Consider the following 18446-nt stretch of genomic DNA (forward strand, 5'->3'; position numbering starts at 1 on the left):
CTAGGGGTACATGTTTACGTTAGGCCTATTTTGCGTTTCAAACTGGAAAGAGCTAATTTTTCCAGATCTAAAAATAGACTAGTGATAAAATATTCCGTTTGTTATTAATAGGTCAACCCCGTTTTCAGCCAATGAAAACCCGTCTCTTTAAATACTGTAGGGAGAGTTATATTGGGAATTCGGTTTTTCCCCCTGATCTATTTTTGCTGATACTAAATATATAAATGTTGAACGAGTTACATCATTTGAACATTTTTCTGAACAGAGCCTACAACTAAAATCCGATAATCCGTTTACCGTAAGTTTGTCGTGCTACGATTTGGAGAATTTTCTCTCCTGTATTCTTTGTTGGATGACTCTCCAAGTAAGTTAAAAACAAAACCTAGAAAATGCACCAAATGAAGTTTGAGGACAAGAGGAAGGCGCTAGAGGAATTGGGGGTGTCGTTTGCCAAACCCAAGCACCCAGAGTTTTCCCTCGTGGCGAAGCGGTACGGGAGTTTCTCCGAATGGAGATACCACCAGTCCCCAGATAGCTTGGCTAGAGCCGGATTCTACTATACAGGTAAACAAATTAAAATTAAGGAACTAATTCATATAAGATTAAAAGAACATCTTGCGTCATGAAAGAACTTAAGGAAATCTATGAGCAAGAAATGATTGTTATATTCAATTTGGAAAGCAAGACACATCAAAAAATGTTTCATTTGAAATTATGGAGATGCTAATGATTTATTAAAATACATGTATATATAACAATTATTATTGTAATCATGCAATGTCATAAAATTGTTTATTGAAAATAAGTTGATTGATAGTTGCATGGCGCACACACATGATGTATATACTCGTTTGCACAACATTTGGCAATGAAAATAAAACAATTGGCAGAGAAAATATATTAAACATTTTCATTAGACAAGTTATATATATATTTTTCCGATTCCAGTTGAAAATGTTATTTCATTATATAATTTAATGAAATGTGTTTTTAGGAATTATTTAATAATAAAATTAAAATTCCAGAATATACTCGATCAGTATATAGAATCCTAAAAATAACAACTTTCTATAATAATCAATATATACACGACTGATGAAAAGAATGCATTAAATTATAGAAATTGATAAAAAGAAAAAGAAGAGTTCTTCATGTCATAAATGAATGATTATTTCGAATATTGATACGATAAGATGTCAAGTGGAATCTTTAACAGAATTATTTAATGTATGTTTAGGTCCAGATGACAGAGTGAAGTGCTTCTTCTGCGGAAATATTCTAGGACATTGGGAGAAAGACGACGACCCTTGGAAGGAGCATGCGCAATGGTTCCCAGACTGCCCATTCCTCGTCCAGTGTATGGGCAAAGGTTTCGTGTCTGAAATTCAACAAATCGTAGCACAGCAAAAGTCGGAACAGGTAAATGTCAATTATATACAATAAAAGCTGACGTCATATATATTTATATCTATGTGTGAACACAAAATTAAAGCATGGTTTTCAAAAAAATGCCGTCTGATTTTGACAAATCTTTCATGAAAACCCCTCAAACAAGCGTAAAAAGTTTTAGAGGATATTTGAAAAACCAGTCCGAATTCCAAAAATAAAACTTCAGACTTTACTTACAGTTCGAACTCCTTAAAAAAACATGTTATTGGTCCGAATTTTTTAAGTTTCATTCTCAACATATGATAAAATAGATTATTTTGTAGGGGTTTTTGGTTTTGTTTTTGTTTTTTTTTTCATTTTATGTAAATTGTTTATTTATGAAACTTCAGGATCCAAGGCACAAGATAGACACACCCAATTACCAACAATACAAGGAACAAAGGGGCGTGGTCACGTCTCCGAGTTCTCCCGAATGTTCTCTGCAAAGTACGGTCGCCATTAAATGTATACAGATGGGGTACCCGGAACTTACCGTCAGAAAAGCCATCAACATATGGCAAACTCGGCATGGTTCTAGATCGTTCTCTTTAACGGACCTTGTAAATGTGATTCTAGATTTACGGACGAGTGACTCGGGATACAATTCTGTAGAGGATTTGAGTAACGAGGAAAATTTAAATGTTGGGGATAGTAGCGAAAGTAGATCTGAAAGTGTAACAAACAGCGAGAATTTTGTTGTAAAGGAAGAGAAAGTGGAAAATATTGACAGGACTAGCGTTGAGTCAGAAGAACTTCAGGAAAATAAACATATATCGGCTGAAAATGCTGAATGCAGCAACGACGCGACTAAGAATCATATAGAAAACGAAAAGGATTCCGGTTATGATTCCGATAGTGATGATGAAAGTGAGAGTATTTCGGACACTGAAATACTTCAGGCTGAAAATGCAGAACTTAGAGAAAGACTTTTCTGTAGAGTTTGTAAGGACAATACCGTAAGTGTTATTTTTCTGCCGTGTGCACACATGTGCACGTGTGCACAGTGCTACCCAGCCATGAAAGAGTGTCCGATATGCACGTCACGAGTAAAAGCTGTTGTGAAAGCGTTTTTAGTTTAATGTAGTGACTTTTTCACGTGTAAAATAATGCAATGCAATGTGAATGTCTAACGCGAACGTTGGTTTATATTATCAAGTTTGATTATAATTTTATTTATACAGTGGGTCTGAAAGTAGATTTCTGTTTTATCTACAAAATGTTGTTGAGTCCAAATGAAATTTTACAAGACGAGGACATATCAGGGACAACCACTCCCTTTACATTCTTCATTAAGCAACAATGAATTATCTTCACCGTTCCCTCATTCTCCCCAAATACATAACCAGCTTTACGCTCTTATCTTTATTCGAATTACAACATCGTGATACATACATGCTTATCTTTTCAACGAATATTCTAAACTTTTGATTTGTTCTACATGTATTTATCATGAATTTACAAAAATAAGATTTAAAGGCATTTCCTTAAATTTACACCAATCAACCTTTCACTGACGTAACCTATATTTCCTGAAACTACATTTCGATCGTTCTTTTCTGGGAAAAACCGTGATGGTTTTTCATATGCGGCAGGAATTTATATTCGTAGTTGACATTTGAAATTTTTGGCTCGTGAATAACATTCATTTCAATATGTTTTTTTTTTTTTTTTTATTTGAAATCCATATAGTTTGATTAAAATAAATATTATATGAAAAACAATTTCTAACCGATTGTTATCAAATACATTAAATTAATTTAAGTTAGCTATAACTATTATTAACCATTAATTTTAATTTTCATTAAATTTCCTAAAAACTATTTTCTTTTATACATAAAATGAATCAAATAGAAATCTATTATAAATATAAAAAACGATGTTCAATATTTTTTTTTACATTTTAAGGGGCATTCCAGTTGATTAATATTTAATTGTATGATCTTGAAACTTTCAAATATTGATTTGAAAAAGAAATTCAATGATTTAGATGTATTGTGTTCAATAAAAATTCTTATTTCATTGAGCAAAGGAAAAATCAAACGAGTTTGTTGTTATATTATAATTTTTTACTCTCACGTTTCATTTTCCAATTTAAATGAAAACTTCAGAGAGAGAGAGAGAGAGAGAGAGAGAGCTCCCGAGTTTCCTACATTATGGGGTAATCAATTTGTCTTCAGACCAACACTATGGGGAAAGTTGGAAATTGTGGGGAATTAATAAGTTCCCCACAACAACATTCGACATTTTTGACAACTTTTCAACAGCGAACTAAAGAAATTTCCCCGTCGCTGGCCCCTCTCTTATTATGAAGCCTTGCAGTGATCAGCAAATCAACCTGCGCAGCGTTGGTGACGTGCGTAGATTAGTCCAATCAAAATACCCCACAGTGATCATATGACATTCTCACAATACCGTAACTGAATTTTGATGTTCGGAAGTCCTCATTCGCGGGAAAATGTACAATGGAGAATGAACAAGGGATTTCGAGCAAATATAGGTAAGTGGCATGCTACATTTATATTATAAATATATATTCATATGCGAAATAGATAATTAAAGACTTGAAAAGGACAATATAGCATGTATATTAGTGAAGTTTACAAATAAAAACGTGTTCAAAGGCCGAAGATATCAATGAACTGACTACTGTAAGGAAATATCGTCAGCTCTGGTTTTACGTGAACATGGAATGTCATCGTAACAAATATTCATTATATATATCGATACTGTATTAAGCGGATTCTATTTAAAGTAGTACATTTCGAGAATTCACATTTTGTATGTCAGTAGTGGAATATGGGGAAAAATCTAGAAAATAGAGAGTGTAACTCGGGTACAGTGTGGGGAAATTGTGGGTCGCTGGATGTTGCATTATGGGACAAAGAAATTGGCAGGAAAGTTGACGTGAGACGAGATGGAACTTCCTTCTGCTTTCCTGGCATTTTATGACGATTTTGACTACTCTAGAGCGTGCTGTTTTTGTTCGGATTTTGATTTAGATGTTCTTGAGTTGTTTATTAATGGCGTGAACTTTATAGCATTTTTTGATACTACTGAATTTACTGCTTGCAGTTTTTTTTGCGAAATTAATGACATTGCCATTGGGAAATATGTGTTTTGCATTTAAATTCATGGGAACAATATTCATCAGGTATGTTTTGAAAATAATATCTCAACAAGCTTTCAGCATATATTCTTCAATTGCCTAAATTAGATATGTATCTGTTTACATGTGTATAGCTAGTTTTTAATTCAAAACGGAATCAAGTGAAGTCGTAACGTTACCAAAACCGACTCATGCCCAAACAGACTCATAATCCATTTGTTCGATGGTAAACAATGATACTTAAATTGTAAATTTAAAGATAAGCTGTTGAGTTTAAATTTTGACATAATTACAATAATTGAGAAATTATGAGTTAAATGAATGTATATTTTTGATAATATGATGTCATCTCCTATAAGTTTGCCAAAGATCAAGGTTTTTATATCAATATTTGATTGAAAATCTCTGTTTACATTGTACATGCAATCTTAATTTTATTGTCAAATATATCAACTCTTCTCTCTCTCTGAAGGCATGCATAATATTATAATTCAAGTCTTTTTAGCTCACCTGAGCCAAAGGCTCAAGTGAGCTTTTCTGATCACAATTTGTCCGTTGTCTGTTGTCGTTGTCGCCGTCGTCGTCATTGTTGTAAACTTTTCACATTTTCATCTTCTTCTCAAGAACCATTGGGCAGATTTCAACCAAATTTGGCACAAAGCACCACTAGGTGAAGGGGATTCAAGTTTGTTCAAATGAAGGGCCACACCCTTTTTAAAGGGGAGATAATTGAGAATTTTTGAAAATTTGTTGGTATTTTTCAAAAATCTTCTTCTCAAAAATTATTAGGCCGGTAAAGCTTAAACTTGTGTGGAGGCATCCTCAGGTAGTGTAGATTCAAGTTTGTTCAAACCATGGTCCCCGGGGGTAGGGTGGGGCCACAATTGGGGGATCAAGTTTTACATAGGAATATATAGAGAAAATCTTTAAAAATCTTCTTCTCAAAAACTATTCGGCCAGAAAAGCTCAAATTAAAATGGAAGCATCCTCAGGAAGTGTAGATTTAAGTTTGTTCAAATCATGGTCCCCGGGGGTAGGGTGGGGCCACAATTGGGGGATCAAGTTTTACATAGGAATATATAGAGAAAATCTTTAAAAATCTTCTTCTCAAAAACTATCAGGCCAGAAAGACTCAAATTAAAATGGGAGCATCCTCATGTAGTGTAGATTCAAGTTTGTTCAAATCATGGTCCCCGGGGGTAGGGTGGGGCCACAATTGGGGGATCAAGTTTTACATAGGAATATATAGAGAAAATCTTTAAAAATCTTCTTCTCAAAAACTATCAGGCCAGAAAGACTCAAATTAAAATGGGAGCATCCTCAGGTAGTGTAGATTCAAGTTTGTTCAAATCATGGTCCCCGGGGGTAGGGTGGGGCCACAATTGGGGGATCAAGTTTTACATAGGAATATATAGAGAAAATCTTTAAAAATCTTCTTCTCAAAAACTATCAGGCCAGAAAGACTCAAATTAAAATGGGAGCATCCTCAGGTAGTGTAGATTCAAGTTTGTTCAAATCATGGTCCCCGGGGGTAGGGTGGGGCCACAATTGGGGGATCAAGTTTTACATAGGAATATATAGAGAAAATCTTTAAAAATCTTCTTCTCAAAAACTATCAGGCCAGAAAGACTCAAATTAAAATGGGAGCATCCTCAGGTAGTGTAGATTCAAATTTGTTCAAATCATGGTCCCCGGGGGTAGGGTGGGGCCACAATTGGGGGATCAAGTTTTACATAGGAATATATAGAGAAAATCTTTAAAAATCTTCTTCTCAAAAACTATCAGGCCAGAAAAGCTCATATTTGAGTGGAAGCATCCTCATGTAGTGTAGATTCAAGTTTGTTCAAATCATGGTCCCCGGGGGTAGGGTGGGGCCACAATTGGGGGATCAAGTTTTACATAGGAATATATAGGGAAAATCTTTAAAAATCTTCTTCTCAAAAACTATCAGGCCAGAAAGACTCAAATTAAAATGGGAGCATCCTCATGTAGTGTAGATTCAAGTTTGTTCAAATCATGGTCCCCGGGGGTAGGGTGGGGCCACAATTGGGGGATCAAGGTTTACACAGGAATATATAGAGAAAATCTTTAAAAATCTTCTTCTCAAAAACTATTTGACCAGAAAAGCTCAAATTAAAATGGAAGCATCCTCAGGAAGTGTAGATTTAAGTTTGTTCAAATCATAGTCCCCGGGGGTAGGGTGGGGCCACAAGTGGGGGATCAAGTTTTACATAGGAATATATAGAGAAAATCTTTAAAAATCTTCTTCTCAAAAACTATCAGGCCAGAAAGACTCAAATTAAAATGGGAGCATCCTCAGGTAGTGTAGATTCAAATTTGTTCAAATCATGGTCCCCGGGGGTAGGGTGGGGCCACAATTGGGGGATCAAGTTTTACATAGGAATATATAGAGAAAATCTTTAAAAATCTTCTTCTCAAAAACTATCAGGCCAGAAAGACTCAAATTAAAATGGGAGCATCCTCAGGTAGTGTAGATTCAAATTTGTTCAAATCATGGTCCCCGGGGGTAGGGTGGGGCCACAATTGGGGGATCAAGTTTTACATAGGAATATATAGAGAAAATCTTTAAAAATCTTCTTCTCAAAAACTATCAGGCCAGAAAAGCTCATATTTGAGTGGAAGCATCCTCATGTAGTGTAGATTCAAGTTTGTTCAAATCATGGTCCCCGGGGGTAGGGTGGGGCCACAATTGGGGGATCAAGTTTTACATAGGAATATATAGGGAAAATCTTTAAAAATCTTCTTCTCAAAAACTATCAGGCCAGAAAGACTCAAATTAAAATGGGAGCATCCTCATGTAGTGTAGATTCAAGTTTGTTCAAATCATGGTCCCCGGGGGTAGGGTGGGGCCACAATCGGGGGATCAAGGTTTACATAGGAATATATAGAGAAAATCTTTAAAAATCTTCTTCTCAAAAACTATTTGACCAGAAAAGCTCAAATTAAAATGGAAGCATCCTCAGGAAGTGTAGATTTAAGTTTGTTCAAATCATAGTCCCCGGGGGTAGGGTGGGGCCACAATTGGGGGATCAAGTTTTACATAGGAATATATAGAGAAAATCTTTAAAAATCTTCTTCTCAAAAACTATTAGGCCAGAAAAGCTCAAATTTGAGTGGAAGCATCCTCATGTAGTGTTGATTCAAGTTTGTGTAAATCATGGTCCCCGGGGGTAGGGTGAGGCCACAATTGGGGGATCAAGTTTTACAATCTTTAAAAATATTCTGGGAAAGTTTTCGGTTCAATACTCAGTACTTAGTGTGAAAGCACAGGTTATGAGATTAAAGGTAAATTTAAGTTTGATGAAACCATAATTCCCTAGAGAATAGTGGGGCCACGAAATGGGGAGGGGGGGGGTTATAGGAATCGAGAAAAATCTTCTTACAGGTACAACAACAAAAGGGGCTTGGTTTTTACCAAAAAATAAGAGGTGGATAAAAATTGGCAGATTTTCATTTTTTTTTTAGCAAGATCTACTGTACTCAGTTGTCAAGATATTTTGATACTGTAATGCTAATTTGATCAGAATTAAGGCAATTGTTGCTCAGGTGAGCGATGTGGCCCCTGGGCCTCTTGTTTACTCAGATTATTTGATTACAAGTCTGTCCGGGTACGAGTCGGTTTGGTTAAGAGTCGACTGTAATTTTTAAAGATGAAATCTCAGCGAAAATTTGCTTGATATTTGGACTGACACCTTCAACAAATCTCTGGGCAGCCTTAAAGCAATATGAGTTGCATTTTTCATGATGATTTTTTTTTTTTTTTACTAAAATGTTTTTTCTACTAACATGACAAAAATATCATGGTTTTTAAATTTTTGTTAGCCATATTTTTGTGGAAAAGGTTGTTAAGAAGCCTTATTTGGAGCAAAAATGAATTATTGTCATCCTGTACAAAAATTGATTTTCTATATATTCCTTAGAAGAGAAATATTTCCTTTGACAAAAATTAATGATTTTTTTCTTCAAATCTTATTTATCATAAAAGTTTAAGTTATATGCAGACTTATCATATTAGCACGTTTTTGCAGCAAATTAAAATTCTAAAAAATACAGCTCATATTGCTTTAATTCACAATTCACTTCTGGAAATTCACCCCAAACTTTGGGTGCTAATTTAGAAAATGTATGAACAATTTGGGGGGGGGGGGGGGGGTTATTCAGTGAGAAAATTTATGATCAGTATGGGGAATATTCAGTTTTATATCTAACTTTGTTAAATGCTGATGACGTTAAATATATTTCTGTTCAATGAGAGAATAAATATATATGAACAGTATGCGGAATTTTCAGAGAGAGAGAATATAATATAAAAAGTATGTGGAATATTCATATTATTACATATAGTGACGCTTTTACATACTACTAATTTAAAGTTTGAAAGGAACGACTACAGGCAAGAATTTTCTCAGTCGCAAATTTGACCATTTTAGTGGCAACTTGGAGCACTGCTTAGTGAGAAAATATATAAAAACAGTATGGGGAATATTCAGTGAGAAAATATATAAACAGTATGGGGAATATTCAGTGAGAAAATAAACAGTATGGGGAATTTTCAGTGAGAAAATATATAAAAACAGTATGGGGAATATTCAGTGAGAAAATATATAAAAACAGTATGGGGAATATTCAGTGAGAACATAATTATATAAAAACAGTATGGGGAATATTCAGTGAGAAAATATATAAAAACAATATGGGGAATGTTCAGTGAGAAAATATATAAAAACAATATGGGGAATGTTCAGAGAGAAAATATATAAAAACAGTATGGGGAATATTCAGTCAGAAAGTATGTAAACAGTATGGGGAATATTCCATGAGAAAAGAAATAAACAATATGGGGAATATTTAGTGAGAAAGTATATTAACAATATGGGGAATACTCAGTGAGAAAATATATAAGAAAGTATGGGGAATATTCAGTGAGAAAATACACAAACCATATGGGGAATATGGGGAATATTCAGTCGGAAAGTATGTAAACAGTATGGGGAATATTCAGTGAGAAAATATATATATAAAATGGATGGAGAATATTCAGTGAGAAAAAGTATATACAGAAAGAAGTTCATAAGACATAGGTATGTCCAGTTTTTAGCCTCAGCAAGTGATATTGGAAATTTCCAGACATGTGTTTCAAGATCAGTCCAAATATCTAGTTGAGCTGAATCTCCACCAAAGTCATATATTAGAGTAAGGTCATGCAGGTAAAATTAAAATTCTGGTTCTCAGGCCTGCGCGCATCTGTTTCGAGGGAGCCGCATTGCAAATTTCATTGCAATTTTATTCAAATAAAAAGTTGGTAATGCAGCGCCTATCCAGAAAAAAAAATCCCCCTCCACTTTTTCATTATTTGGAACTCCTCATGTCTAACCCTCATCGATCGCATTATCATCAAGTGTATACCAATTAGTTTCACTTTTGCTTTCACTTTTTCTAGTCCTGTCATGTGCAGTAAATACTTAAAATCAGTCTTATGATTAGAAATCATGTTTCAATATAATGGGTTTTAGTCTCGCCCTTGACATGTAAATAAATTTTACAGAAATGCCTGAAGAAAAGCAAGCTGTTTGGGCCAAAGGTTTGCCTGAAGTACCCAAAGCAATGTTGTGGCCTGGTATTTTAGGAGGGTCTGGGGAGAGTGTTTATGTACATTCAGATGAATCTCTGTAAGTATGTTTTTATCACTCATCAGAGGAAATATTGTTTTGATAATATTTTTAAATTTTAGTATTTAGAATCTGAAGGTGACTATGAGCTATATAAAAAGATGTAAATAGAAAGCATAGTCATTCTTCATAACCAGTGGATTGTTTTTCAAGAAATCTCAGTTAACTTGAAGAGATAAGGAATTTAACATTCAATATCTACATTATAGATTTTTTTTTTGTCAGCAAATGCACCATGCCTTGGTCATGCCATATGTTAAATGTCAAGCATTACTCTTTGAACCTTTTGTTGTAGGAAGATTAAATGGTTGATGGATTTGTATTAAACTGTTTGTCTGTTAATTGTCATAGATTTCAATACAAAGAAAAGGTGCCTTTCAGGATTCAGGAAACTGCATTCTATAAAGATCTTTGAATGAGTAATGTTTTAATGTTACAAACACACCCCCCCCCCCCAAAAAAAAAGTGTGTTCAAGGTTTCCAGTTTCCCTAAAATATGATAGGTATTAATAAGGTTGGATTTTTTTTTTATAAGACAAAACTAGATTTAACTTCAAAAGTTACCTCTCTCAAACATTTTATGTAACGTGGTGTGAAAATTGTCACTTAATGCAGTACAGCACTGAATTTGTGCTCTAAAGATGTTCACTTGACGCTCTTAATAAGTAATCATGAAAATAGGTTAGGGGGATAAATAAAGGTTGCTATGGAAACCTTAAACATGTGATTTTTTAAATTTATTTTTGTCTTTCTCGTTTGTTATTTTAGAATGGATGATGGGGATGACGAGAGACGAAAAGATGTAGAAAACTTCATTTTATTGCATGACACTGAATGGGCTGACAAAATAAGTAGCCATGCCAGACAAACAATTGCTGAGAGGAAGTACAATGAATCAGACATATTGCCATTAACTTGTGACATAGTAAAACTGAAAGACTTCCTTCTTCATGAAATTGTCAGGCTGAGTGAATTACTGTTGAAAGACATAAATGCTGTCAACTGGAGAAACTTGGCAGTGGTTGTTTTATGTAGAATTACGATATTTAACAAGCGCCGAGGGGGAGAGACCAGTCAGATGAAACTATCGGCTTACGTAAACAGAAAAACTGGAGAATGGAAGGATGCTGAAAATCTGGAAATAATATCCACTTTATCACCAATTGAAAAGAAACTGATGGACAGGTAAATATGATTATTGGGTGTCTCAATATTTTAAAACAGTTTTGGCTTATTTTTGACAACAATCATTGGACAAACATTTCTACAACATAATGTAACATTTAACGCCTATTGTATTTTCATTTGTTTTGTTTTTGGATGGATTTCAGGCTACAGCTTGTAGAAATAGTTGGAAAGAAGAACAGAAAAGTCCCTGTTTTGCTAACTAAAGACATGTGGAATGCATTAGACTTGCTTAACAGCAAAAGGAATGCCATTGGAGTTCCTCTTCAAAACCCTTTCCTGTTTGCTGCACCATCTTCCAAGTCTGGGCACTTGAAATGTTGGGATTCCCTCAAATGGATAACAAACAGAGTGGATTTAAAGAATCCTGAACTTATTACTACAACTAATATGAGAAAATACATCGCAACAGTTTCACAGGTACACATGTAAATCGCCTCTTGCTCGTGAGAACTTTTTTTTTGCATAATTACTCAAAATACTGTAGTCTGCTTGCAGAATTAAAGGACAGCAGGACTAAGTTTATTAGTCCCCTACCGGTTTCACCGGAGGGGACTATAGCTTTCCTCTGCGTCCGTCAGTCCGTCTGTCTGTCTGTCCGTCCGTCTGTCTGTCCCACTTCAGTTTTCCACTGTTTTTTTTTCTTTATGCGTTGGACGAATGATATGAAACTTGCTGAGCAGCTTCAAAATATCAAACTACAGATCAAGTTTACACTTTTGTAGCGTCTGGTTGACATATTTTCAAGAAAATTAATTTTTTATATTCCATTTTTTTAATGTTCGGGTTCGTTATCGGGCTCGGTGTGTATCAAATAAACGAGGAAAGTATGTTGTCAGTAATAATATCGTGCATTACTTGGACCATTCCTTTTATTGTTCTGTTAAATAGTATCAAGCATTGTGTTGTAAATTTAATCGACAGGGTTTTTGTATTATTACAATCGGGTTCGTTATCGGGTTTGTCTGTTGAGACGGTAAGAAATGATATTCTGCATAGCAGTGCATTGTTTTCACAAATTTCTACAAACCGGTAGGGGACGTGTATTGCTTATGCAATACTCTCAGAATGCTTGTTCAGATGAGTTTTGTGGCCCATGTGCCTCTTATGTGACCATTCTGACTGAATGTGTATATACTTATGGCATTATCATATGGTTCAGTTTTCTGGTATTTTGATACTATCTGCTTAAAAAGTAGGGGTGTATAGAGATGGGGATGTCTGTCAGTAACACATGAGGGAAGTCAGCTATTACTACAAAATTCTTCCTGTATCACTGAAACATTTAACAGAAGCTCTTTTAAAAAGTGCCATTTGTACCCTCCTGTTTTATGTTTGGATAGGAAAACTATTTGGTGTTTTCAATAGTAAAACATAAATGCAGGGTCTGCCATTTTTTCAATAATGTTGATGGTACCCATTTCTTATCTGCAACTCCTTGATCTTATATCGCTGAATAAAATTATAAAAAATTTCACAATGTTTATAAATTACTTTGTAACCTAATTTTATTTTCTGACTGGACAAATACTTGTAGTTTACCATTTCCAAAAAAATAAAAATTTATAAACTTTACCATTATACAGGAGAAGATGGCATTGTGTGTTGTGTGAACTCTGTGTTCATAGTACCTTTAGTGTGTAAGCCTACCAGATGAACCCTTAATGTTATTTTTATTTAAGATAGTTGATCTGGATTCCAAGAACGAGCTAGAATGGCTGGCAAACCATATGGGGCACACCCTTTCCGTACATAGGAAGTACTACAGACTCCAAGAACAAACTCTTGAGCTCGCAAAGGTCAGCAAATTGTTGATTGCTGCAGATTGTGGAATTATCCATAGATATGCTGGAAAAACTCTGGATGATATCACATTGGAAGGTATACAAAATTTGATTTCGTATTGCTCTGAAATCCCCACATGGTTTTAAGAGTGAAGCATAAAATTGACAAGAAGTATTATTTTTATATTTGTCATGACAAATGTTCAAAATAGGCAATTTGTATTTCAGAAATACAGTTAGATAAGTCTGAAGAGGAGGATTGTGATGAGCAAGACTGTTCTTCATCAGAGGTTTGTACAATTTTCTTTAAAATACCGTAACTTTTTTTCATGCCATCAGTATAATATGTTCAACTGTTACCATCAGGATGTCAAAACACATCTTGTAAAATGCAGATCAAGGCCTCTCTGGGTTATAATAACCCCAAGGTATCAAATGATCAATATATCATGAAAATTACTGAGATCCCCACCCTAAATCATATGCATTATTGTTCCTTGTGTAATGGCAAGTCTTGTTACAATTGCAGTTGAAATTATAATTGAGTATATATATCTTTAAAAAATATCCAAAACACTATTTACTCAGTTTTTACAATTAAAAAAAAAAGAAACTTGATTTTTTAGTGTATTTCAGTAATGGTACAAAAAATATTTCCTGACATTTTAAGAAATTTTTTACAGTTTTTCAGAGGAAGTTGAATATTGTTGATAAGTATTGCCAGAATGATTTGAAATCCATGCTACAGATCTGATTTTAGTATTGCTTGGTAGTTGATGGTACAAGCACATTACCTGGGTTTTTTTTATTTCAACAGTGTTGTCATGGTTACAAAAGATTTTTGTTAAAATTTCAAAATGCCAGTAACCCTCTTACAGTTTTTCTCAGATATCATTAAGATTAGATACATAAGTAGATTGTTCAAAATATGTAATCATATTGGGTTTTTGACAAATGATGTTGCCATGGTTATGGAAACAAAAATTTATATTATATTTTTTTTAAAATGTCATTCCTTGTATAGTTTTGGTCTATGTTACATAAGTAGACAATATATAGATGCATCTTTCCTCATTGTAAGTACTGTAAAGCCACAGTCTCAGCAGATATTTCTTGGTTTTTTAAGGAGTGTCAGGAGAGGACCCCCCCAAAAATAAAGGACAGTAAACAAAAGCAGAAGGAACAAAAGCAAAGCGAGAAAGGTAAATTCCTAGAAATGCCTTGAAGAAAACTTATATTTCAAATGATATCCTAAATCAGAAAATTATAGTTTGTTTCACTCATATTTTTTGTAGATACGGAATATGTTTGCAGTAATGCAAAGAAATGTACCAGAAGGCCATGGAAAGAGGAAGATAAACAAGCATTAAGAACATCATTTCATCAACATTTCACACTATGTTGTCCTCCAAGTAAGAGTGATGTAATGCTACAGGGAAGGAAGTCGGACAGAGTTAGAAACTTAATCGAAGAGAGAGGGTGGAAAGCTGTGAAGTATTATGTTTGGAATCTAGTGCAACAACATAAAAAAAGGGGCCAAAATATGACAAATGCCAAGGAACAAAAAAATTAATTGTGTCTCGGGCCAAATTTTGAAATTCTGGTAAAGCAGGCAATTTTTTTTTTTTACTATCATCTTATGTTTTCAGTCATCAGCAGGTTGTCAAACTGATGCAATATTAAGGGTTTTACTTTTTGCTTGGTTTTAACCATACAGTAAAACAGGCAGCCAAGTAGCTGGAACAGATAATTGCTTTTTTGAGCATAATTCATTTTATTTATCAAGTGTTTAATATATTGAAAAGTCAAGAGAAATGAAATCACTATGCTAAAAGAGTCAAATCATTATTGGAATATTTTACTGTAATTTGACCTCATATACATTTCCATTAGTTTAACTTGCATACTTGGTAATGAAACACCAATTGAACATGTGTTATTAGTATGTTTGAATAAAAAATGTAAATCAAATTTTCAGTTCCATCATTTGATAAGTACAAAAGACATGAACAGTCTAGCGAAGAAAATGAGAGAGGGTAAAGTTTATTTTATAGTCAAAAGATGACTGAAATTGTTGTAAAATTCCCATTATCCATGTTATTAGATTAATTGCACAGAGCAATTATAACTTGGAAGATTTCTGAGCTGCGTTTAACAAAAGAACTTACAACCAAATTAATAAGTGCTAGTTAATCACAAACTAATCAATAGTTTATTCTTATGGCTGAAAAACATAATTATGGGAATTAAAATATTTGTAAACAAATGGTTTATGACAATTTTGTTCATTACAGATCATTTTATGAGACTGTAATTATTTACAACTTTGTCGTAAGTTCTTTTGTAAAATGCAACCCTGAAGTTCAATATGAGGATAAGAGAATGACAAATTGTAACAGAGAATTGAAAATGCATGAGATGCAAGTATCCAGTCATGGAGAAAGAGAGACAGTATTAAGATTATTTAGTTAATGGACAGAGGGGAGGTGCCATTGATAAAAGTTTATAATTAGAGTATGCAGAAACGTCAACACTAGTAGAAATTTTCAGAGAGAAAATATTTAACAGAGGGAATACTTGGTGAGAAAATATACATAAACAATGTGGGGAATATTTAGTGAGAATGGAGAATGTATATGGGGGGATATACATTGAGAGAATAACTAAATAAACAGTATAGGGAATATTAAGTGAGGAAACATGTCAACAGTATGGGAAGTAATAAATAAGAAATTCAGTAAGAAAACATATAATCAGTATGGGGAATATTCAGTGAGAAAATATTGTGGGGAGTATTCAGTGAGAAAATATTGTGGGGAGTATTCAGTGAGAAAATATATAAAAACAGTATGGGGAATATTCAGTGAGAAAACATTGTGGGCAATATTCAGTGAGAAAATGTATTATAAAACAGTACGGGGAATATTCAGTGAGAAAAAATACATAAACAGTACGGGGAATATTCAGTGAGAAAATATATATAAACAGTATGGGGAATATGCAGTTTATACGGGGAATATTCAGTGAGAGAATATATATAAACAGTACGGGGAATATTCAGTGAGAAAATATATGTAAACAGTATGGGGAATATTCAGTGAGAAAACAGTATGAGGAATAAACCGGGTAAATCGGCGAGATAGTTTGAAAACGGACTTGGATAATGAGAATAGTGTAATAGAAGTCTAAAGCAATTTTGAGGATTTAAAGAGAAAAAATAGATGAGAGTGATTTCCAGAACAGTATGAGGAAAGCTTAGTGAGAATGAACGCCTGGATTGCGAGGACCGTAGTTTTTTCTAAATTAAAATAATTTGCTCCAATGTATCTGTTTATCGGCTATATATTTGTAGGAATTTATATATTTTAAAATAAATGAAAATAACATTACAGTAATATAAATGAAATCAAATTATATAAGACACTGAACACTGTTGTGAAAGGATATATGTATTCTATACATTCAGAGGGGTTCCGAATTTCATTTCCTCTTTATTCTGTGAGAAAAATTATTTCCCCATATACAAAAACTCCCAAAAGACATTGTTAAAGGCAAGCAATCAAGATATGCAAGAGGTGTTTACATTCATAGACCTTTGTTTAATAATGATATGTTATAATTATTTTAAACAAAGTGTAGGAAAGAGGTTTCCCCATAGAACTGGTGTATGACCCATTCCTCTTAATACAGGAAAGTCGGGTAAGAGAGAGAGAGAGAGAGAGAGAGAGAGAGAGAGGGGGTAAAGGTAGGTAGGTATAAACATGAGAGAGAAAAATAAGAAAGGAAAGATACAAATATTAGATAATGAAACGAAAATGGATTAAAAAACTGTGTTTTTCTTTGATGGCTATAAAATGGGACAAGTAAATGCATAATTTTAGTTTTGAATATAAACATACAAGGATCTTGAATGAATAGAAAAACCTGACCACTTTTCCTCGTAAGAACATTTCCTGTTTTCAACAAGTCATTCAATTTTTGAAAGTGGTCGTTAGAAAATATTTCCGGCCAAAGTAAGTCATTGGGTGAAATTATGGTTAACAAAGTACGGACAAATGCACTACATGTACATGTAGTTTCGAAATGGAAGCCTATAATAATAGCCGGGAATCAATAGATAAACCTCAATGACGTTAGACATGTATTTTTAATGCCTTGCAAATTTATTGCGAAACTAGATGTCTAAACTAAAAAATAAAGTTGAAACAACAGTATTCAAGCGCGTATAGCATTATCCCCCCCCCCCGTCAATATTTATATAGAGTAGCAAAAATATACTATTAAGGCATGATTGACTGAATACATGCAGATGTATAGGCTGCAAAATTTCACATAACAGAACTTGAGACTATTTACAAGTTACAATTTATACTAATCGCAAGATCCGCCTCTCAGTTAGTTGTAGATTAATGTATACAGCAGGCGCGGATCTAAACCCCAGGGGGGGGGGGGGGGGGGGGGGGTTTGTCAGGGTTCGGATCTTGACCCCTCCCCCTCCCTCCTGGAAAATTCAAATTTATTAAACTCACACATTAAAATTCCGACAAACTTAGTATTTTTAATTCAGTTTCATTAAATCAGTATATAATTGAATTTTGACTGATGCGGTAAATTACGCAGTGTACAATGTACACATGTGACACTCAATAAACTACAGAATTATTGATATTTGATCTTGGATCTCTTTTTAATCAGATTGAGCCTACGCGTGGAAATATCATCAATTTTCTGTAAATAATCATATATACACGCATGCATCTAAATATAGATATGCAATTACAATAGAATTTCGCGGCATGACTGTGAAATGTATGAATGAAGCCTATAATCTCATTTTTATTGAAAACAGGTTCTTTAGCCTAAAGGTATTTGAACGATGATATGCCCTAAAGGTACTAGTAAAATAAGGAAAAAAAAAACAACTCCGCGGTTTAAATTATAAATGAGTTTTGAATTGATATTCTCTTGTGGTTTGTCATCGTCGGAAACCCAGGGTCAGTCTTGCATACGCGTACATGCGAGACTGGCCGTGGGTTTTCGACGGTGGTGATTTGTATACCTTGTAAAATTCAATCATGAACAATTTTTTTTTTTATTGCTACTGGAATTCCTTTCCCTTTATCTCAGATAAGACACAAAAATATGATTTTCAAATAATCTAAATTAAAGATAGCAAGTGTATATCTATCTTTACGATTAAATTAAAAGACATATTTCTACTCTTTATCTCAATCATCAAGTCAAATTTAGATT

The 18446-nt window shown here is 33.9% G+C and overlaps 2 protein-coding genes across 3 annotated transcripts; both read left to right on the forward strand.

The window, feature by feature from the left end:
* Positions 1–234: 234 nt before the first annotated feature.
* LOC128184320 (baculoviral IAP repeat-containing protein 2-like) lies at positions 235–2558 on the forward strand. The gene is made up of 3 exons (XM_052853757.1): positions 235–564; positions 1238–1419; positions 1779–2558. Exons 1-3 carry the CDS (start codon positions 390–392, stop codon positions 2505–2507), a joined length of 1086 nt encoding a protein of 361 aa, XP_052709717.1. The 5' UTR covers positions 235–389; the 3' UTR covers positions 2508–2558.
* Positions 2559–3235: 677 nt separating this feature from the next.
* LOC128184319 (uncharacterized) lies at positions 3236–16328 on the forward strand. Of its 2 annotated transcripts, XM_052853756.1 has the most exons (8): positions 3236–4579; positions 10101–10224; positions 10993–11409; positions 11556–11829; positions 13092–13290; positions 13422–13483; positions 14320–14395; positions 14489–16328. In XM_052853756.1, the coding sequence occupies exons 2-8, from the start codon at positions 10103–10105 to the stop codon at positions 14764–14766; spliced, it is 1428 nt and encodes a 475-aa protein (XP_052709716.1). In that variant the 5' UTR covers positions 3236–4579; positions 10101–10102; the 3' UTR covers positions 14767–16328. The 2 variants fall into 2 exon arrangements, with proteins under 2 accessions (XP_052709716.1, XP_052709715.1); XM_052853755.1 differs by lacking the exon at positions 3236–4579 and having other exon boundaries at positions 8807–10224.
* Positions 16329–18446: the final 2118 nt, after the last annotated feature.

The sequence above is a fragment of the Crassostrea angulata genome, chromosome 5 (assembly GCF_025612915.1).
Source record: "Crassostrea angulata isolate pt1a10 chromosome 5, ASM2561291v2, whole genome shotgun sequence".
Lineage (NCBI taxonomy): Eukaryota > Metazoa > Mollusca > Bivalvia > Ostreida > Ostreidae > Magallana > Magallana angulata.